The sequence below is a fragment of the Hemitrygon akajei genome, chromosome 3 (genome assembly GCF_048418815.1).
Source record: "Hemitrygon akajei chromosome 3, sHemAka1.3, whole genome shotgun sequence".
NCBI lineage: Eukaryota > Metazoa > Chordata > Chondrichthyes > Myliobatiformes > Dasyatidae > Hemitrygon > Hemitrygon akajei.
In genome coordinates, this window is record NC_133126.1 from 71,365,565 (window position 1) to 71,388,747 (window position 23,183).

Sequence of the window (23,183 nt, forward strand, 5' to 3'; positions counted from 1 at the left end):
GCAGAAGATTCTGGAAAGCTGGATAGGTCAGCTGGTAACATTTTCTGAACTTTATTAAACCCCATACCTGTGACCAAGATTTTGGCAAATTTACTGGGAATCTCAGCCTGTTGATGAATGTTGTGTACAAAACGCTGTATAACACTTAAGGTTTTTTTGTACAGAAGATACCCTGTGTATATATATTATATAAACCCTCTTAAATACTCCACAGATTTCTTTCAAGTGAACCTAGGTGTCCCAGTTCCTGTTTCCCCGAAAGAAAACAAATTCTTCCTGCTTTTGAATGAAATAGTGGCCATTTCTGAACAAGTGGCAAACTCATCTTCCAAATATGACCAGCTTCTAGGATGAAACATAAAGCTTCACATCAACTGCTCGTTTTCAGCAGCAAACAATGTGAGCCATACAGGACTGAACTAACCCAACAATAATGAAAATAAAACAGAAAAAGTCTTGTAGCTGCAGACACTTCCTGTGGAGTCCATTGGAAAGTCTCAAGAAAGCTGAAGTCATTCCAGGTGTGTTATCAAACAGAAAAAAAAATCTAAAAATGAAATATTTATTACTGCATTTGTGACTGAACACCTTTTAAACATACGTCACAGTCCTCATACAAGTATTTATGTAATCTGACAAAGCTCGCAAGGGAAACAGCATTTTCTTCTAGTGACACGTGCTGATAACAGTAAGGAATTCATTGACATACAATACCAATTCCACAGCAGATTTGATACTAGCAAAACATTCGTCATTTCTCATTGAGGTAAACACATAGATATCTAACATGTAACAATTAATATACTGAACTCTCTGTACCAAGTATGTTACAGTATTTTTTTTGTAGCCATTGCTTGTTCCAAGCAGTTTGAGTTCATTTAAAAAGGTCTTTCTTTTGGTTCAAGACCAGCTAAAGGATATTTCATTAAGAAAATTCTACCCAAGAGCATTCTGAATAGTTTGTGTGACAAAATTTTCTCAATGCTGTGACCCACAGCCATAGGAGGAAGCTGCTACTTCATCTTCAGTGTTCCTTCAAGAAGCTCTATGAAGAAGAGTCAGTCCAGGACATGATCGGACACAGGCCTTTCACTTGGATTGTGCAGGTCCTATTCAATCCAGTAAAATCAGGTATATGAGTGCATTCATAAAACTTTTCGCCTAGTACCACATCCAAGGAAGTCTACAGATCTTCACTTAAGCTTCTTCCTCTATGGCAGCTTGGCTGGACTTGGGCAACCTGGTCAGAAACACGACTCCATTTGCTGTACGAGGACAACCATTTTGGGAACAACACACATAGTGTGGAAAAAGGATAACTTTCTTTCTAAAAACTATTGGAAGCAACAGAAATAGAGTGATCAACAGAAATGTACAAGTTAACTTAGTTCCTATATTTATGCTACAGTAGTAATAAATCTTTCAGTCTTTTCCAGAGGAACTTTACATTGGAGATAAGTTCAGGTGAAGAAGGCCTTTGACGTCACATTGGCCTTGGTTTGTCATTGGTCCTCTGTTGACGTTGAGAGAAAACAAAATCACAGCTCGTCTGGAATTCCATTAAGTGTCAACATCTGTTCAAAAGTTAGTCTTACATTTGTGGTTCTCTTTTCTTTCCCTTATACTATTGGGCGTGGATGTCCATAACCTGCCCCCCCACACTGGGGTCTACAGGATTTAACATTGTGGGGCTCTGTGCTGACATTGGCATTCCAGGGTGAGGCGGGGGTCCTCCATGCATCATCATGGCCGGGTGATGTGGGTGACTTGAGAGATAGGAATGCATTGGGGGTCCATGTCTTAACTGGGCAGGGTGCGGGGTCATCTGGGGAGGAGTGTAACTTGGCTGTGCCATACTCATACCCATAGGACCGCCCTGAGATACATAGTCCCCTGGCATGCCTTGTAAACCTGAAGAGACAAAAATACACAAATGCAATATGTTAACATTTAAAAAACTACAAAACTTATCCTTATGTCTTTATAGTAGTTACTTGTATGTGGTCAGGAGACATACATCTCTATGCATATTGGATTGCAGTTATATTGATATATTACATATTGATGTATTACATAATCACATGAATTTTCTAATAATAAATCACACTAGACAAGTCAAAATGATTAATTTAATCACCATGTGTTCAATCTTACTTATGGGTCACAGGTTCATGAAAAAGAAGGATCAAGTTTCAGGCAGAAAGAATACAGGGAATGACAGAAAAAAAAGAAAATTAAGTAAAACCAGAGATTATTAAAAGAAACATAACATGTGATCAGAGTGCAGAAGATCTCTTGCACTTGATATCCCTCTCTTTTATCCCTCTGTGTATCCGACTTTTTAAAAAGTCTTTTCAGGAAAATTGGTGAAATGGTTTCCTAGTGTATTTTTTGAGGTTTTTTTAAATGTTGAGTCGTGCATTTTGTTTGGACTCCTTGAAGCACAGAAGGAAGCTGGGGGATTGGGGGGGGGGGGGGGTGAGGGGGTTGTACCTGTAGCTCTCAGAGTGTGGGATGTGGGCATAGTGAGAAGGACCTGTCGGTAAATGTCAATCTGATCAGAGCCCACCCATTTTGCTAGAATTAATTTTAAGATAAAATAATTGGCGATCAATGTCTAAATCATAGGTTACAATTTTAGCTCTCTTCATCGCCTAGAACTTACCAACAGAATTGCGCACAGATTTTTTTGATACCATAAACTGGTATCTAAGGACATTGTCATTGTGTTAAGTAATTCTGCAGAGGAGTAGTAACCACACTGGTACAACCATACTGAGACAATAACACAGTCTGCACTGTGTAATATGTCCAACTCAATTCTGTTTATTCTAGCACAGCAGCATGCTCACTGGATGATGATAATTAAGTACCAAATATACCATATTGTCTGGCTGCATAATCAAATAAAGGGAGGATAACATTGTTTGTATTAAGCCATTAATGTAATTGGTTATGAAGCATAAAATATGTTATGTAATTAAACAGACCAGAAATTATATGGCCTATATTAAGAATTATCCAAGCTGAGAAAATGTTGTCTCAATGACTGTTTTAGGGAACATTGCTTTTTACATTTCTTGTTGACTGCATGAGAGAAGGAAGGAGAGAAGGAAATTGACTCCATCACTGGTACATTATGGTAACCCACTCAAAGATCTTACACAAAACTATGAGCACTCTAAAACAATCCAGACAGGTGACTGCAGGAAAGATCATTTGCTGACAACAGAATGTGCAACTTTAGAAACAAGAGGACTGAAGGCAATTTAATAATGAAATAGCCTGCTCCTATTTTAGATGTAAGCATTCGACTCAATGTTCACAAAGAGTTTCAGTAAATAAAACCTCATGTTCTGATGCCTCAACGATGTGATGTATTGGTGTTTGCTGTATCTGAATTCCTCAAACATCACAGACATTGGACACACTCCAACTGATGGATTACTTAGACTGCAGCCAATCAGCTTTGCTGGCAAATCCATTCCTTCACTTTCAGTCATCTCTTAATATCTGCCACTGGTTCTCTTTACTTTTTCCTGTCTCTTTTGTTTAAATCTCCCACAAGACGTGATGGATATGCCTACACGGGGTGGGGGGAGAAACCCCAATGAGGAAGACACTGTATTTCCATTGCCTTACATCCAGACTGTAGATTGCACACTGCAACATTTCATCTTTACATAAGATAATTTGTGAATCAATCGTTTCCTGACAGATTTATGTCACTCAAAGGACAGTCTCGCTTCTTGCTCATATCGTTTCATGAAGCCTGGTTAATTTCTCTTAAGTCAATTGGGTGCCCTTAAGTTGTTTCTTTTCCCTTAAATGTCCCAATTGCTCATTCACTGCTTGAGTTTGAATCTCTAGGCTTCATAATTAATCCAAATGACTTCAGACCTAATTTGCACTACATACTGTAAATTAGTTATCTGACCTTTTGCAGTTTGTGGGATGGTGTCAAATGCCATGAGATAAATAATTACAACTGGTCCTTCATTGGAACAGCATGCAAATTCGGGCAAGGCAAAAAAAAATGGAGGAATGGGTGGGTGGGAATTTTTTTTAAAAATGCACTACAGTAATAGACAGAATAAACAGCCCAGTTGTACTTACTTCCCCCGTGCTTTGCGATTGGTTAACTAGATGAAGGTTACATGTAGTGCCATTGCCCATCCATGCCCATATTCATGCCCATTCCACTCATAGGTCCTAGAAGGGAGATAAAATCCAAGAAGATGCCAGAAAATCAGCAAGGTCGACTAGTAGATAGTGAAAAAGACCCCTTTTAAATTTTTTTTTGTATTTTAGAATCCGTGGGGTGGACAAATTCCTCACAAATCTCTGGTCTACAAGATTTGTTTCCCCTTGGGTGCAAAGAAGACAGGCAAGGCAGGCAGCAGGCAAGGAGAAAAACCTTGTGATGGTAGGGCATGACAGGTGACGTGGATGAGAGGGAGGGATCAAGTGATGATGCTACATTTAAAATGTGGGCCAACTGCATTTGGCTTACCAGCAGGCCGAATTCCCATATGTTGCTGACCATCCAATACAAAACTTCCCATTGGCTGGCCCTCTGGACTGTATGCTGCTCCTTGGCTTACTGAAGGATCAAGAAGAAAACCTGATTGTAGTCAAACGTAGACACAGAGGAGAAAGAAAAGACATACCAAACAATCAGCAGTTACTCCTGAAACAGCAAACACAATAAGTCGTCGCACAAAAACAAAATGAATGGAATTAAAGAAATAAATTAAGCCATCAACCATCACCCCACAACCCAGCATCGCCCCAGATTTGAACATTCTTAGCAACTAGAAGCTTATCAAAGGTGCAACTTTATATTGCAAAGGTATAAACAATGGTAGCTCCTCTCCTCAATGCCGAGAAGATCTGGAAACTTATTTTGTCCAAGGGTAAGATTTTTCCTCTGCTTGTGCTGTCAATGCTTCTTAAATTAAAGATTACTTAGTTGGGCATTGTGCCCTGATTGTCCCTTGATAATTAACTGTGACTATTGTCTACACCTTCTTTAATTGCACTCTAAGTATGAAGACATCCAGACTAACATTTAGTGGATTTATTCAATCAATACCATCAAATTACATAAAACTAAGAATAGTGTTATGAATAGTACGCAATTTATGATGATTAAAAATAAATTAAACAGACAGTTCCTTAAATCTTTAACTTATTAAATATGCTGTAGTATGGGTTTGACATTTATTGCACAGATTGATAGGATCAGTGAATTTCACAGCAAAATGAAAGGCCACTCAGCCCATTATGCCTAAGGCAGCTCCCTACCCCTGCACCTACAGCTGTTCAATTCTTCTTTTTACACTCAAAACTGTAGCTTCTGGTGAGTTCCCTCACCTCAGCCAAGGAAGGAACATTAAAAATAATTTTCCCGGGTTTGGGAGCAGGAAGGAAAAATTGGGAAAAAAAAGCATCCAAGCCTACCCGTCCTAGCTTCTTTCCAATAATCTGTTCTTGAGTGTATGTGTGTGTTGATTTTGGGTAATGATAGCATTGGGTTTGACTGCGATGCCTCTCACGCATGAAGAAACTTGGGCAAGGTACTCAGAAGGCACCTGTGGATCCAAATCCCAGTTAGAGTCAGTGCCTTCCAGAGTGAGAGAGGAAAACTTTCTCCACACTATCTTGAATTTACTGAGTTTTGTCATACAGCTTTGAGGTTAACTCTTACTCCCCTGACAAATAAACCGAATTTCTTTCTGGCTGTCAAAGAAATCTAGACTTTCGCTCCTGCCCATCTAATTCTGTTCACAGCACAATAACAATTCTGATCCCCAAGAAGCACGTTTGAGAAAACGTACACAATTCACAGAAATAAGAAGCACTTTACATATTGAAGTAAAGCAGCGGGTGTAAATCAACATCAAATCAAAGCAGTGTGAGTGACAATAAAAGACTTCAATAAAGCTTCCGGCAATGCAGAAGCACACAACTCCATGGTCTGCACAACATGCTTACCGACTTAATTTTGTATATGAGCCAAATTAAAACAAGTGATTGGACTGAAATTATCAGAAAGATTTAAAAAAAATAAAGAAAATAATTTATACTGGTTAATGAGGGACTATATTTTCTTCCCCTCGTCATATGTGACAAAAGTGTATGAAAGGGAACGCTATTTGATACTCAGGCTTGTATTTTATTTTAGAATTATTAACCAGAGTATTGTGTTTTGGTTTATTTTAACCACAATCATTTTAAAGGATACATAGCTATAATTAACAGTAAAATCAACAGCAGCAATGACATAATAACAGTGCATTCTCCCAGGAGTTGTGAGCAGTAAGGAAAGGCATCAGTGGCTGAGAGAGACAACCAGTGATTTTGCAGCAACAGCACCCACTCAGCAAGCTATTTGTGGTGCAAGTATATTTGTCCAATTACCATCATTAACAAGAAATCAAAGCAGCTTTGGGAAAGTGAGGGTGGAAATTCCAGTTGGTATCAGTTAGTGAGGTTTCTCCCTGCACTGGAATTCTGGGTTGTTAGCTCTCCCAGAATGCCTGGCCGCTGGGTTTATTTACCAGGTGAAGGAACTCCTGATGAATAACTTGATGAAGATTTGTGCCTGCGGGACTTGAATACAGTAACTACTTGAGACTTGCCTGCTCGATTTGACTGGTCGATCATGGGTTGTACTATTCTTCTCCTGGCATTAATGAACCTAAGACAAACAGGAAAAGGGTAGATTTTACACCTCAATTTGAAAACACAGTTGATTTTTTTCTCATTTTAATTTATTAAAGGCACAGTAAAATCAGCTGCTCACTATGGCATCTGTTGATTGCAAAGTCTTCTTACGGTCGACCATTTTAATATATTTAATGTTTAAGATGAAATGTCAGTCTGCACAAGAGGCACAAACATGGTAAAAGTTCATTGCTTCAGCTAGCTTGCTTTCTTCTGAAAGAAGTTGTAACACCCCTTCCAGCTGTCCATAAATGAAGACCAGGCTTTGCCACTCTCTGCTTTCACAAGGTATTGTTATGTCAGCAAGCCCATCAATTAGGCTGTCTGAAGTTTTATCACCACAGCAGCAAATAAGTGCCGGTACAGAAAGGCTCCTGCTCCTTCGCAGCCCCTGCAGTTTTAGACTGTAAAGTCAAGGGGTCATTTAGAGGTTAGCGACTGGCAACAGTGACCTTTTCAACTGAGATTTCTACACCCAGGGCACAAAAAAAAGTCAATGCCCACCAGCAATGGAGGCACTAAAAAATGTGAGTGAAGGTAGACAGGCAACTTCGTTCCACAGGTCGAAACATACACTTTTGATTTTGTGATGAAAGATACATATGCACTTACACATTTTGTGGTTCTGGGTAATAAAGAGACGGAAAAGGACCTAAAATGGAGGTGGAGCCCCAGTCCATTAAGAGCTTAAAAAGTAATACTTTTCTGGAGAACATATTGTTATAGATTCTTACATATAAAAAAGTTCGACAATTTCTGCGTGCCGTCAAAATGCTGCAATTCAGGGAAAATGGTGACCGGTTTGCATTTTGCTTCTGGCTTGACCAATACAGTTTGATGGTCCATCACTGTTGCCTGAAAATTGCCACTTTCCTGCTCTTCCCAAAAAGCCGGATAAAAATTACTTTGCAAGAGCCACTTGAAATTAATCATCGCAGGTCTGGCTTCAATTTAGCAGCCACACCTCTTGATCCCCTCTCAACAACCCCCACCCCTGGAAAAAAAAGCCTTTACATTTCTTGCTATCTAAAATGTTAGCGATCTCTATGCAGGAGCCAAATGTTTGCATTTGAAATGGAGCCAAACTACTCTACTCCACTGACTTTTATGTCCAACTTAGAGCAAGAAGTACAACTCATGCGAATGGCATGTAACAAATGTCTCATGGCTGTGAAATTGGGGGATGGGGAGGAGAAAACAGGAATGAACCAGGGGCTCAGAAAAAAGAACTGTACAATTCTATGACAGATTTCTGATGTGAGATAGTCATTGCCAAACACCTTATTATTATTCTAAAGTAAGCACTCTTCTTTCAGAATGGACCTTCTAACGGATCTGCAATAATCTTGCTAATATTTTAGCAAGCACATTATAAAATATTTTCTATCTATATACTGGTTATTGAAGGGAAGAATCCTCTAAAGATTTGCATTTTATCTTGTTGTCAAAAAATGTCACCCAACACAATTACTTATCTTGCCTAAGCTCTAGTTGAAAAGCTGCTTCAGGCATTAAAACTAGCTAAGCAACTGAAGAAAGAGATGTTCTTCAGGGAAATGGTGAGGGTCCTTTTAACAAGCAGTGCAGATATCATTAAATCAAATCATCAGTAAACAAACATCTGTTCCACAGTCAGAATGCACAAAGTGACCCTTTGCAGAATGAGAACAATTCAGTTACGATTACCAGATCCAGACAGAATTCAGTTTACCCCCATGTTTGCACTTGTCATTATTGAAACACAGGATGAAACAAAGTAATATTAGGTTTGTGTGCAGATATCTGCAGATGTATTTCTGACTTGAGTCAATGGATCTTGAATGCATGTCTAAATGGAGGTCTCGTGCAAAGAAACAGATAGGTCAAAACATACACCCACTGCAGATTTCACTTACAAGTTTTATTAGAAACTCTACAACTGTAATATTCAAATAAAAACTTTTAGATGAGGCATTAGCTTTTTGGGTTTTTTTTGGTTGGATCTGAATCATTGTTAGTTGTTGGACTTCCATCCAAAAGTTCCAAAGTCCAAAGGCTGCCTTTCCTGAGGTTGAATCAGCTGTTTATTCTCACTGAGGCCAGTAGATGGAGTATTTTACAAAAGCAGGGCTTTTTCATCCATGTGGGAAGACAAACTGGAGAACAAGACCAATCCGTTAAACTTTGGCCAGTCACAGGGCAGCACTGACGGCCTGAATTCTTGACTGTCGGCGAAGTTGCTTCAAAAATTGCAAACTGTGACACATGACAGGCAGAGACTAAGATTAATTAAAGATTAAAGATTAATTGTGCGCTCAGTTTTCTTCTCAGTGTCCTTGGGCAGAAGGGGATAGGGGTGGTTGGGATGTAGGGGTGTGGGAGAAGAGGATTTAGATGGGTCCAGCTCTTTACAGATGAACAATTTTACTGGGGTATAAGATTCAATGGTGATTTTCAAAGAAGAATTACAGTCTTTAAGAAGGAAGAACTGCAGAGTACAGGGAAAGAGAGGGAAATGGGACTATTATATAGTTGTCCACAGCCAAGTTGCTCTTGTTTGCCTCCTCAACTGCAATATTTCAGTAACATATAGAGTCATAGAGAAATACAGCACAGAAACAGGCCCTTTGGCCCGTCTAGTCCATGTGGAAACCATTTAAACTGCCCACTCACATCAACCTGCACTGGGCCCATAGCTCTCCATACCCCTACCATCCATGTGCCTATACAAGCTTTGGTTAAACGTTGAAATCGAACTTGCTTGCACCACTTGTGCTGGTATGATTTTATGCAAATAAAATTGTAAATAACTCTTGATAATAAATGCTGGCAGTTATCTTCCTTTGTTGTTCTAAGATTTATATCTGTCTATAGCACTCCTTTCCCTGGACCGTCCTCCCCGTTTTCTCCTTTGCAATTAAATCTAAGCAACGTGTCCGAAAGGGAAGAGAGAACAGTCTTCTCCTTGGCCACTGTTGACATTAGTTCTGGGAGTATGGCCGAAAGAAATAGGGGGATTAAACCTGTTCCATTAATATTCAGTGACACCAAATAGTGCTGGTGCAACATCTGATACCATAGCATTATCACAGCCCTTTGATTTATTCAGCACACATTATATCGTTATAGATAATGCTACCTGTCCAGGCTGAGCAAACCTGTTATCAAGGGAAGGCTACCACCCACCCTCCTTGTAAACTGAGTCTAAACTGATATTCCGAATAGTATATTTGCACTCTAGTCTAATATTCAAGTAGCACAGTCATTAATGATATCCTTTGTGTCTTTGACAAAGATAAGCTACCCATTTGCTTTTCTCTTGACCTTTGGCATGACTGACCATGCTACTTTCCTCCACTACTGTTCAACGGGGCAGGGTAAAGCTCACCCAATTCCATTCCTATTTGCAACAAAAGGACACCTATAAAGGGTTCTTTACCTCTGCATTTCCGGTACTTACATTCGTTCTCTCACTATTTCTTATTGTCTCTGCTGACATCATCTGAAAGCACTGTGTCCATTTTTATGCATTCACTGATGACAACCAACTCCACCTCAGCACTGCCTCTCTGATGACTGACTTATCAGAGTGCTTGTCTGATATCAGCAGAAACCTACCCCACCTCACTTTTAGGAATTACCAAGGCTTTGATTCCTGTCAGAAGCACTCTACCATAGTTACTACCTTCAACAATCTCCTTAGCAACCACGATGGAATTTTTGACCCCAAGATGAATTTTGGACTGCAACTTTGCCCTTTGCAAGACTACTGATTTCTAATTGGCCTAAGCTCATCTGCTGTGTCCCTCATTCAGACTCTTTGTTACTACTATACTTGAACTACACATTCCTTTTAGGTGTACCTTGTTCTATCCTCCAAAATGGAGCTAATCCAACATTCTGCTACATATGTCTGTTTGCTCACTGTCTCTGCTTGTGCACTGGATCCTGACTATGCAATACCTTGTTTGAAAATTCTCATCTTCAGAATTAGAATTAGAATTAGAATCAGATTTAATACCACTGACATATATTGTGGTAATTGTTGTTTTGCGTCAGCAATACAGTATAATACATTAAAAACCTTAAATTACAATGAGAATATATATAAAAATTAAACAGAGCAAAAAGAGAACAAAATAATGAGGTAATGTTCATAAATCTGATGGCAGAGGGAAAGAAGCTGTTCGGAAAATGCTCAGGTTCCTATACCTCCTCACTGATGGTGGAATGAGAAGTCGGCACATCCTGGATGGTGACCATGTTGGAAGCCATCTTTTTGAGGCAATGCATCTTGAAGCCGTCCTTGATGGTGGGGAGGCCAGTGCCCATGATGGAGCTGGCTAAGCTTACAAACATCTCTAGCTTTTTCTGAACCTGTGCACTGGCATCTCCATACCAAATGGTGATGCAACAAGTCAGAATAGTCGCACGCTACATCTACAGAAATTGGCTGGAGTCTCTGGTGACACACAAAATCTCCTCAAACTCTTAAGGAAATACAGCCACTGATGTGCCTTCTTCATAGTTACATCAATATGTTAGGCCCAGGATCTGAGATGTTAACACACAGGAACTTGAGCTGCTCACCCTTTCCAAAGCTAACTCCTCACAGAGGGCTGCTGTATGTTCTCCTGACTTCCCCTTCCTGAAGCCCACAATCAATTCCTTGGTCTTACTGATGTTGAGTGTAAAACTGTTTTTGTGACACCACTCAACCAGCTGATCTATCTTACTCTTGTATTCCCCCTTGTCACCATTTGAGATTCTGCGAACAATGGTTGTGTTATTGGTGAATTTATAGATTGCTCTCAAATTCTTCAAAATCTTTCCATGGTCTGTAATCTCCTCCAAACGTTTCAGTCCATGGGATGAAAACTCAAAGACCCTGGAAAACTTCTACGGCTGTGCCATGGAGAGCATTATAAATGGTCACATTATAAACCTAGTATGGAGTCTCCAATGCATGGGACTAAAATAAGCTGCAGAGGGTTGTAGATATGGGCACTAGCCTCCCCACCATTGAAGACATCTTAAAAAGATGGTGTTTCAAGAATACTGCGTCCATCTTTAAGGACTCACACCAACCAGGACATACCCTCTTCTCATTACTACCATCAAGGAGAAAGTACAGGAGCCTGAAGATGCAAACTCAATTTTAGGAACAGCTGCTTCCCCTCTGCCATCAGATTTCTGGATGGTCCATGAACCCATGAATACTGCCTCACTATTTTGCTCGTTTTGTACTATTTATTTGTTTTTAAATATCTTATTGTAACCTATAGTAATTTTTATGTTCTGCTGCCACAACACAACAAACTTCACAACACGTCAATGACAAGAAAACTGGTTCTGATATTTGTGTCCCTCAGTTTTAGCCTCCCAAACTTAATTGCTCTAACAGTGGTCGCCATGTCTTCAGTGCCAAAGTTTTTGAATGTTTTCAAAGTCTTCTCAAAACCTTTTCATCTTTTAAGACCTTCCTTGAAACCTACCTGTCTGGACAAAAACTTCTGGTCACCTGCCCTAGATTTTCCTCAAGCTGTTTGTTACAAAATTTGTTTGATATTGTGCTTTTGAAGTGAATTGAAACTACATATAAATGCAAATTGTTGGTACATTAATTAACATAGATCATGGCTGACACTTTGATTTGAATCAACTGGAAAAGTAAAGCACATCCACATGTGACAATCTGAAACATAGACCTCTGCTGTAAAATTCAATCGGATTCTTACATTTGAAAAACTTTAGTTTTATTTAAATTGTGCTTTGTGCTGTAATGTTGAGAAACTGTGGTTCACTTCTTTATCAGGACAGGAGAGGTGCTCCCAGTATTCAAAGGGTTGTAAGTATAGTGTAAATTAAACTTCAGAACTTTTGGTGTCCACACTTGCTCATTTTGAGCATTGTAACCTTCTCTGTACTAAACTCAGTGGCAGGCTAATGTGCTGTGTTCCTTTGGGAGTTGATTCAAAGCTCTGTAGCTATACTCCCTTTTATCAATCAGAATACGGCCAATTGAGATTATCAGACCAGGCAGATAAGACTGTTTTCTCTCCTCCCAAGAGCCACTAATGGTGTGTGCACATGACACACACAAAAAAAAACTCCAGATGAGGAGAGATTCATGCGCTCTTATATCACATCACTGAGTAATGCACCCTCCTCTTACCCTTCCCCCATTCATTTCTCCCTGGCGTACTCCAAGTAATGGGCTGGACTAAATTACTAGGTTTTTCTTTTTACCCCCAACCATTTTTATTATTTACATCTGGTAGTCTCCTTATTATAAAGTCTCTCTTGCTCCCTTCGTACACAATTGCACACAGAGCTGCAAACCATTATAGTCCCTCTCAGCATGGGAACTTCATACTGTCTTCAAACAAATAATTACAGGCAAGGTTAAGGGGTCACACAGAGGTCATATCTTTGGATACTCATCAGAATGTTTACATTAGTACCAACAGAGGTTCATTTAACATGCAGAGATTTTAAAAATGCTTCCACTGTGGTACAAATGCAGAAGGAGCAATTTGAAATGCCAGACAAAAATTTGTAACACCAACTTCCAAGTACCTAATCTTGAAAAGTTTCCATTTCCTCATGTTTAATGTATTCACCAAATGATCTGGACAACACTAGTAGTTCCTCTGCCATTACCATTAAAAAAGAACACCCTAATCTGCATGATGCCTCTGTATGTAGGGACAGCATTCCTCTACATCTGTGCCCAACTTTGATTGAACTTAAATCTCCTTTACTCATACCATCCTATTTTCTACTTTACTCACTCAACACCACACCTGGCAGCTTGCTCTTATTCTTAGCAATTTTGCCATGAGAAAACTTGATGCCTAACTTTATTTATCTGGAACACAGCCCAAATTAGATAGTCACTTCTCCTTGAACAAACCTTCTTCCAAAACGAGTTGTTTAACCGGTTTGTAAAATCTTGCAGCTGATAACTGGAACCCAGCCTACAAATGCTTTGCAAATTAAGCTCTGTCACAGAATGAACACTTTACACTGACAAGCACTGATATTTTGAACAGTTCACTGCATTGGTAAGCAAAATTTTAATTCACTTCCAAGTGCAGGTTAGAATGCAATCTGATTTTTTTTTTGCTATACTACAATCGAAATGTTTAAAGCGAATGGTGCAAGAATTATTGACCTTTGTTGAAATTTCTACCGACTGCAGTTCAAACCAAGATTAAAGATTGTTTAATGCCATTTCCTTCACACAAGCGTAAAGGGGAACAAAGTAATTGTTACTCCAGGTCCCATGCAGCACGAAAAGATAAAGAACACAATAAGAAGAAGAAAACACAATAGATATAAAGATATAAAATAGCTTATATACATATATTGACTGAATGTCCATAAAGCAATGTAAGGCACAGAAGTGACTGTGCATTAGGTTACTGAGAGGAAATGGTGAAGTAATGGTGGGATAGTGGGTGGAGGTGTTGATCAGCCTTACTGTTTGGGGAAAGTAACTGTCTTTGGGTCTGGTGATCCTGGCGTGGATGCTACGTAGCCTCCTCCCTGATGGGAGTGGGACAAACAGTCCATGAGCAGGATGGGTGAGATCCTTCAGGAGGTTACTTGCCCTTTCTTATATGTCTTTGATGGCAGGTTGGCTGGTGCTGGTGACGTATTGGGCAGTTTTGACTATCTGTTGTAGAGCCTTCCTGTCTGCCGCAGTGCAGTTTCCGTACCAAGCAGTGATGCAGCTTGTAATAATGTGCATCTCTAGAATGATGTGAGTATAGATGTGCATAGCCCAGCTCTTTTCAGTCTCCTCAGAAAGCACAGGCATTGGTGAGCTTTCCTGACTGTGTAGGATGTGTTCTGGTACCACGAGAAGTTGGGCGAGACGCGCACCCCCCAGGAATTTGAGACTAAAATAACATAGCAAGGTTACAGATTTAACTAGCTACCAGAGATATCGGCACCTGTAAACTTGCTTCTTCTTGTTTTTTCTTGGGAGGGTTAGAAACACCATGACTCAGAAATATCAAGCAGCCTTCCCATTACCCATGTAAATTATTTCACAGATACCTGGGAGTGAGTGCTTGAAATCTGCTGTATTTATCATCCAATAACTCAATAACCTATAACCACAAACTCTCCTTGCAATTTTCTTGTAATTTAGATACACTGACCATTGAACTAAATATCCTATTTAGCAAAACTGGCTCAAAGAGTTGAGGCTTAGCTTGTTACAAGAAACATCAAGTTAGGGGGTGATTTGATTGAAGTTTGTAAAGCCACAGACACATTTTTGTATTATGGTAGAATGAAGGGTTATAGAAGTCTGGCAGGATATTGGATTATAGGTCTTACCAAATGGCACAGCAGCCTTGAGGACATTCCCTAGTCCTACCTCTTAAACTCCTCTGCAGAAACCTTATATGGCTGTTCACAGTTATATAAATCTTTATTGGCACCTTGTAGATTATTGAATGGGAAAACCTCAAAAAATGCTTCCCTCCTGAAGGCATTATTTTGCCCTGCACCATTTAGCTTCTTTCTCCCATGGCCAAGCAACTCACGTGGTTGCCCTCAGTCAGTTTGATAAGGTAGCACAATCATATCAGGAAATCTAAAATATGGGTTCTATTTTCCCTGTTTACTATGAGCAAAAAAAACAATATGCCAAACCGTCACATTACATCTGAGTACAAAAGCAAAGGTGTCTTACTACAATTATATAAAATCTTGGAGAGACCACATCTGGTGTATTTAGTACACTTTTGGTCTCCCCTTGTAATAAAAAGATAGCTTGCTTTACTTCAGACTAAATGCAGCAAAGTTTCACTAAATTGATTACATTGATTCCTGACATGGCAGGTCTGTCATGTGAGGAAGAGACAGTGGGCTGATCTTCTATTCTCTCGAAATTAGAAGAATGGGATGTGACCTCTTTTAAGTGTGCATATGGTTCTAGAATCAGGATTCACAGTCTCACACAAAAGATGGCTGAAATGAGAATAAATGTCTTCACTCAGAGGGCAGTGCGAGCTGAGAGGACTCTGAAGGCTCCGTTACTGCGTTTAAAAGTGAGATCCCTAAGTTCCCGGATTTTAAAGGAATCCACAGATAAGGGGAGAGGACAGGAAAAGATTGTGTAAGGGTTGAAGCACCAAATAGCCTCCTCTTGTCCTTTTCTTTATGTCAGAAAATGAATGGTAGTTTGTGCATAACATTTAAATTCATACTTATTAACATAATAGGAATAAACTCTCTTTATAACACTCATTTTGACATTATGTAGCAAACTGAAGAAAACATTACTCTAATTCTTTGCGAAGTGAATGATTTCTCTTGTAAATTCTATCTTCCTTACATAAAACTTTAACCACCCTTCTTAAGGGAAGATCTTTTTATGTAGCATCTCTGACAAGCTAACGGTTCTTACTTTTTGGAACTCAAATACCATATATAGTATGGTTTAGGAGATGTCCATTCACTCCAGCCTGTTACTTCCTAAAGCATATCCTAGTAGGATTTATACCCAATACTGCATTTGGGTAAGAGTTGGGGGACTGTTACTTTAAAACTGTGCTCTTTGAGACAATCATACTTAGTATTAATTGTGCCTGGGAGTAAACCCGTATCAAGCTCATCCCTGTAATTCTACAGTAGTATGGATTAGACATTCATCTGATGGTGTTGTTTTTCTGTTATCCACCAGAGACTGAAACCTGAGGATGAACAATGCTTTCCTCCAACTCAATGAGGTAAATCTACTGTGTGATTAATACATTTCTTCACATCCCTCTCTAGCACTGGCCAGGAAGTAATTGTGCACTATGAACAACATGCTCTATGCTTGTACAACACTGCAGAAGCAGCCAACTCAGTTGTCACCCCACCACGCACACCAGTGGCATCCAACGTCCAAATCAGTGTGAGGGGTGTTGTGGGATGGACATTTAGAGCACATGGCACAACTGGGCTGCTTATGGAATGCAGCTGGTTTGTTGCATTCGAGTTCCACCAGATCGTTGGTGGAGGTGGGGTGGGATGAGTGAGAGTTCAGCTGGCTAGGGATCAACGCCTGGTAAAGGATGGGGCTTTGGAGGTAACAGAGTTAAAGGCAGTCAACAATTCAAGGTGTTCATGAGAGATATTTGGGGGTTTGGAGGATTTTGAAGCTGGCAATTATGAATTCTATGGAATCAGGGAATTGGCAATAAAGAGATTGTGGGATTGGGACTAAGTGATGGGTAACAGATTGGAGAAACTCAAGCAGCAGAAGAGAATAATACTGCTATTTATTCCAATCCCTGTCCAGTATAGGTGAGCATAACCAAGGCAGTCAGTCCTCAGAACATCCACAGGAAGAAGAACTGTTTCAGTATGTGAGGCCTGCTTAATTACATGTGGTACCTTGGTCTTTTGCATTATGAATTTTGAAGTGATAGGCTCCCCAACAACACATTCATTGGACCTACTGCATTCCAACGGACTTGGCCTTCACCATGAGCCTGAGGAATGCTCTGCCACAGTCTGCAGTGGAGGCCAAGTCCATGGGTATGTTTAAGGTGGAAGTTGATCTTCCCTGATTGGTCAGGGCATCATAGGAGATGGCAAGGAGGCAGGTGTATGGAGTTGAGTGGGATCTGGGATCAGCCATGATGGAATGGTGGAGCAGACTTGATGGGCTGAATGGCCTAATTCTGCTCCTATGTCTTCTGGTCTTATGGACTGTTTACTACTCCTTAACAGGTGTTGTTCAATGACTGGGCAGGGGTCTCAGAATCATGCAATGAACCAATCACAATGAAACAACTCAGACCATAACAATTGCCTCCTTGGGAAACAAGGTGGGCAGTTAAACCAAATAAAAGGATGCAAGCTGCAGTATTCTCTGCCAAGAGACTGACAAGGTACAGCTTCGCTGTTTTGATCTCCCTTTCTGCTGTGGTTAAGCAGCAACCTTGCACCAAACAGGCGCCTTGCTGAGTGCTCCTATTCATTCACAGCAACTTTTTTGATGGACTGCTCAGTATTAAGGGTGTATCATATTTCTTGGTCCAAAGTTAGGATGTTCTGTGCTCCTGTTAGTTGCCGGGATACATTCAGTTTTGACACTAATAATAGGGCAGCACCAATAGAGTGTTTTCACAGAATGCCAGATGTACATTTAAACAAACTGCAATCTAATTTGCTCGAACACTTGATGCCAAGTCTCAAAGAGGAATGTCCACCCACAGAGCAGGAGTCCCATGAGTCACTTCTAAGCCAAAGAGTTTTGAAACTTAAAACACGGGCAAAAATAAAACTGGCTCGTGAAGGCTGCCAAAGATAATTTGATTTTGGTGGTGCTGTTTATTTTATCATTTTATGTGGCCATGAACTTGTTGACATAGGTTAGCATAATGCTAGCAACATCTCCAGAGACCAGTACCTTATGTGAGGGTTGTTCTGCCACGACTCAAATCATTACTGCAAAGTGCCCATGACTCAGTTTGTACTGTGATTTTTTTTCAAAGGACTAATTGTATAGTTCACATGACTGAGTACCAAAGGCAACTACCAGTAGGCAAAACCACGAATAAAATGATAGGAACAATTCGAGACCAGTCTTCAGCAGGTTCATGTGATAATGACACATGAACTCAATTATGCTCACTCTTGGTTCTAAAGACCAACCCTAGGAATAATGTCTCCACATTATTACCATTATTCATTTCCTTTAGTAAATATAATGGGAGGGTTGTCACAGCACTAAAGGTAATAATATCCAAGTGTACCTTTAGAAGAAAGATACATTGATTGAACCCCAAAGGTTTTGTTTCATGTAGCGGGCACGTAGAATTAAAGTCAGACTATTAGCGATCTTGAGCTTGCATTTTCTCAACAGAAGTTGTACGTGAAGCTCACTCCAACTTTAAGTGTGCTGTCACACGCAAAGGAAATGTGAGAAATTGCACCACAAGTTCTTAAGTGCAGGATGCCAGAATGAAAACCTGTCAGCAGCCCAAACACTACTGACAATTTCTCCTGTATTTGTCAATGCAGCGACAGTGAAGGCACCCCACAGTAATCCATCATGTATCCCGAGAGATGAGATGAGGTGCCATATAAATGCAAATTCTTTTTATCTTTTTCTCATGATATATATCAAGCAAAAAATCGAGATGACGAGCGTATTTTGATCAGGTCCTAACTTGTTCTTGATTCATTCAGGTACAAGCTCTCGTGTTTTGTGCAAAGCTGGGAATGAGCAATGTTCTTGTCAATTCTGCACATGATATGGAGGGTGAACCAAGTGTACACAGGCAAATTCTTTAGATCATTGTGGGTACTTTGAATATTTACTATCAAAATAAATGTCATCAGATTAAAAGTCAACTGAATTTGCAGAAAAATATTTAAAGAACTAGAATGTCATCAGAGAACAATAATTTGTGCTGCAGAATTAACTCTGCCTTTACATTATGGCAAGCTCTAAGAACCCACTCACTAAAATCACATTATATTATAGGATCACACCCAAATAGAAAAGATAAATATAAACAGAATGAAAGGAAATCGGCCAGACTCAATGCTTTAACAAATTACCAGTATTCCTGCCATAAGGATATTACAAAACTCCAGTGAAATACATGATTGTTATAGAAGATAATAGTGTTCATTAAAGATCAATTTATTATTTTATAATGCAAACACAATGTTCTAAACTATATTTGAAAAATACCAATAAAATTATACCATAACACCTAGGAGCAGAATTAGGCCATTCAGTCCATCGAGTCTGCTCCGCCATTCAATCATGGCTGATTTATTATCCCTCTCAATCTCATTCTCCTTCCTTCTCTCCATAGCCTTTGATGCCCTTACTAATCAAGAAGTTATCAACCTCCACTTTAAGTATACCCAGTGACTTAGCCTCCACAGCCATCTATGGCAATGAATTCCACACGTTTCCACCCTCTCACTGAGGAAATTCCTCCTCTTCTCTGTTTTAAATTGTATTCTGAGGCTATGTTCCCGGTCCTGGATTCTATCACTATCGGAAACATCCTCTCCAAGTACATTCTATCTAGGCCTTTCAATATTTGATGACTCAACGAGACCCCACTCCCACCACAATTCTTCAAAACTCCGGCAAGAGCCCACATCAAAAGTTCCTCATACATTAACCCTTTCATTCCCAGTATCATTCTTGTGAACCTCTCCAAATCCAGCACGTCCTTTCTCAGATAAGGGGCACAAAACAGCTTTCAATTCTCCAAGTGAGTTCTGACCAATAAAGCCTCATCCTTGCTTTATATTCTAGTCCTTGAGGCCAAGGTTGCTCATTTCCACACTGGATGCAGTGGGAGATGGGGGGGTGGGGGGGGGGGGTGCTGGTTTCAGGAAGAATCCTGTGCAGGACCTGCAAGCTCTGTCAGGATGGGCAGCTGGAGCACGACAGAACGCCCGGATGGCTTGACACAGATGGTGACCACTTTGTCTGCTTTTTGTCTTTGGGTCTGCTTACATCGTCGTGACAAATTGCTCAGTGCCTTACTCAACACACTCTCTGTTTTGAAAAGTAACAGGCGAGGATGAGAAGGTTTCACTGTTCTCAAGAGCATCCTTGAAGAATTTTCTCTGCCCCTCTGGAAAGATGGAGGATGCCCGCCAGCTCAGGAAACAATGACAGTTGGTTTGTGGTTGGCCCAGCCCGCTGATCAACAGGTTATGTGCATCGTTCTCAGTTGCTATGGTTACAGTGCAAAGGTGGGGGTGGGGGCAACTCCAGCATCGCCTCCACCTGCAAGAGAGGAGCTGATCTGAGGTGAGTGCATTTTCAGGGGTTCAATGGCACGGAGCTAGGCAGCAAGATATGAGGGATGTTTGTGCATCAGCAGGACACTCCTGTCTAATTTTGATGGACGATATTAGTGGTTACAACAGGAACGAGAGTGACTTGCCTCACATTGGGGATCGTCTTTATGAAAACTGGCAGTAATCTGCATCTGCGCCTCTTGCATATTGATGGGAGATGAGGTTGTAGATGCAGAACAGGGGCACCTCCCACCTCACCACACCCAGAGCTCCCTTCTCTTCTCCCTGGTTCAGCTGCCCTGTGTCCCTCAGACTCTGAGGATCCCTCCTCCAGTGCTGGCTGCCATCTTCAATCAGCTCCACTGCGCATTGTACAGGCAACAGCACCTCAGCCTTGGGCAGTTTCCCCTGCAAGGCAAGGCGGGCAGTGGTACCTGCTGTAGTCAGGAGGCATTCTGGAATGAGCAGCCAAAGAAGCAGAGGACCATCCTGGAGCCCAGCAACTCCTGATTTAGTCCATTAGTCATGTCCTTTGCCTTTGATAAATTAATTTCCTTCTCAATCTCTGCTCAGCTCCATCTCACATTTTACAACCTTCTTTTGCCTACTTATTATATATATTAAACTGTATTGTAATGTTTTCAGATTCCCTCTCTAGTTTGTAGCCATGTTCTCTCGTGTTTCTTCCCTCACTTTTTTCCTTTAGTTGTTGCTAATTCGGAGAGCTTACGTTTTTTCCATCAGCACTCCAATGTGGCTTTTGTGTTTCTGTGGAACTTTCCTGCAAATTTGCTTGTCTGCCTCCCACTAGAACACAGGTTCCCAAACTCTTCTGTTCCATGGACCCCTACCATTAACCATGCGGTCCACGGAGCCCAGGTTGGGAACCCCTGCACTAGATGAAGGTCTATGGAATAGTCCCTGTGATCTTACTGATGTCAGCCTCAGAACATCTCAAATAGCGAATATAATGCTCAGTGGATGATCTGAGCAAAATACAAAAGCTACACACACACACACACAAAGTGCTGGAGGAACCCAACATGTTGGAGAGCATCTCTGGAAGGGAGTAGTTGATGTTTCATTCAGGACTGGAAGGGAAAGGGGAAGAAACCAGAATAAGAAGGTGGGAAGTAGAAGGAGTACAAGCTGGTTATTGTGGAAGTAAACATTTTACATCTGAGCATGTCTGTGCTTCCTACGCCAAAGCCCTCATCCTCAGTGGCCAGCAATGCTCACAATGGCACCTCCCGTAATGGGAGGACCAGCACTGACACCACTGAGACACCCACAGAAACAGTGTGTAATTCTAGCCACAAAAAGCTCCATGTCAGAGTCAGCAATCTTTGTGGACTTCGGGGATTGTTTGAATCCACAACGAGCTCTGAGATGGCCCAGTCAGGTTTCAGCATAAATATCAAGAAAAGGGACAGCTGAGTTTGTCGTGCTGCAGCCCTGAGTGAGACTGCATCGCAGAGGACGTGTCACGTGGACTTCCGATTCATGGCGACGTGAGCACTGAATGAAGGGTGAGGCCGCTCACTGCATGTCCCTTGCCAGGGAACATCAGATGCATTGAGATGGGAGGCAAACATACGTGAGCTTTGCCATTGAAATACCTCTGCATGAACATGATCACCGTCAAGATTTACCCTGGGTAAAATGGAAATTGGATGGGGTGCAATCCAATTTATTGCCTTGTGTGTACAAATATTGAGGTGCCTGCACAGATAGTATCAGTCTTGGGGAGGAGTATGAATGCACAAATGAAACTACATTGGGTAACATGTTGCAAATGCACACATATTACTAATCCTGTATGAGGAAGTGGAATATTTATATTAGATAAGAATTTAATAACCAGAGATTCTGAAGAGGCTGGAAATTTACCTAAAGTATGATTGATATGAATGCACAAGAAAACTCAGCATTGGGTAAGAATGAAGTGAGTGTACTAAATAGCACTTATGTCAGGTATGATCAATGTCAGCATTTAAAGCAGGAAATCTAGGTGAAGACACAATCAAAGCACCCATTAATTCCAAGGTAGGGAATCCTTTGCACCACAGTATTAGACACAGATAATATACCTTTCACAAAAACATTCATGCCTCACAATTCTCTCAAATCTAACAATCGTCCATTCATTCCATGACAAGCAAACAAGTCATTGAGGATCTCTTCTGATGATGCAGGTCGGGTGTATATGGGGTTTGGGTTGGTGTCTATTAGTTTTTTTCCTACTGAAACACCAGACTTTCTATATATTGTAAAACATAAATGCCTTGTCAGGCTCATAGTGGGCCAACATGGCAGGGCCTGTATCAAGTTAATGGTACATAATGAATGGTCTCACCAGGCATCAATTCTGCACCCCCTGATGTAATGTGAGGGCACCATCACATTGTCCTACCTATCCCCTACATGAATTGCACCAACATGTGTGGTCATGACTAGACAGCAAAATGCAAAGGCAGCGATAGCCCACAATGCCAGCAATATCCCGCAATGCCAAAACATCAACACAGGCAGCCTCAGTCTAAGGTACTGAATATGCAAATACTAAGGGTGAACACTGTTAAGCTGTCCCTGTTTGAACATCCAGCTGTATATACTGTGCATCTGAGGCAAAATAATAGTATGCTCAGAGACATTTCCAGATGAAGGGTCCTCAACCTCAAGCA

The 23,183-nt window shown here is 40.7% G+C and overlaps 1 protein-coding gene across 11 annotated transcripts in view; it reads right to left on the reverse strand.

Moving 5' to 3' along the window:
• Positions 1-548: 548 nt before the first annotated feature.
• meis2a (Meis homeobox 2a) overlaps positions 549-23,183 on the reverse strand; it is a 109,466-nt gene continuing 86,831 nt past the window's right edge. For 2 of the 11 annotated variants that reach the window (XM_073040108.1, XM_073040111.1), the window contains 4 exons: positions 6,645-6,703; positions 4,514-4,624; positions 4,117-4,212; positions 1,772-1,911 (listed from right to left, as the gene is read on the reverse strand). In XM_073040108.1, coding sequence (XP_072896209.1) covers positions 4,154-4,212; positions 4,514-4,624; positions 6,645-6,703 — 229 coding nt within the window. In that variant the 3' untranslated portion in view covers positions 1,772-1,911; positions 4,117-4,153. Of the gene's footprint in view, positions 1,912-4,116; positions 4,213-4,513; positions 4,625-6,563; positions 6,704-23,183 lie in introns of all 11 variants that reach the window. The other 9 variants (XM_073040109.1, XM_073040112.1, XM_073040101.1 and 6 more) reach the window with 5 other exon arrangements.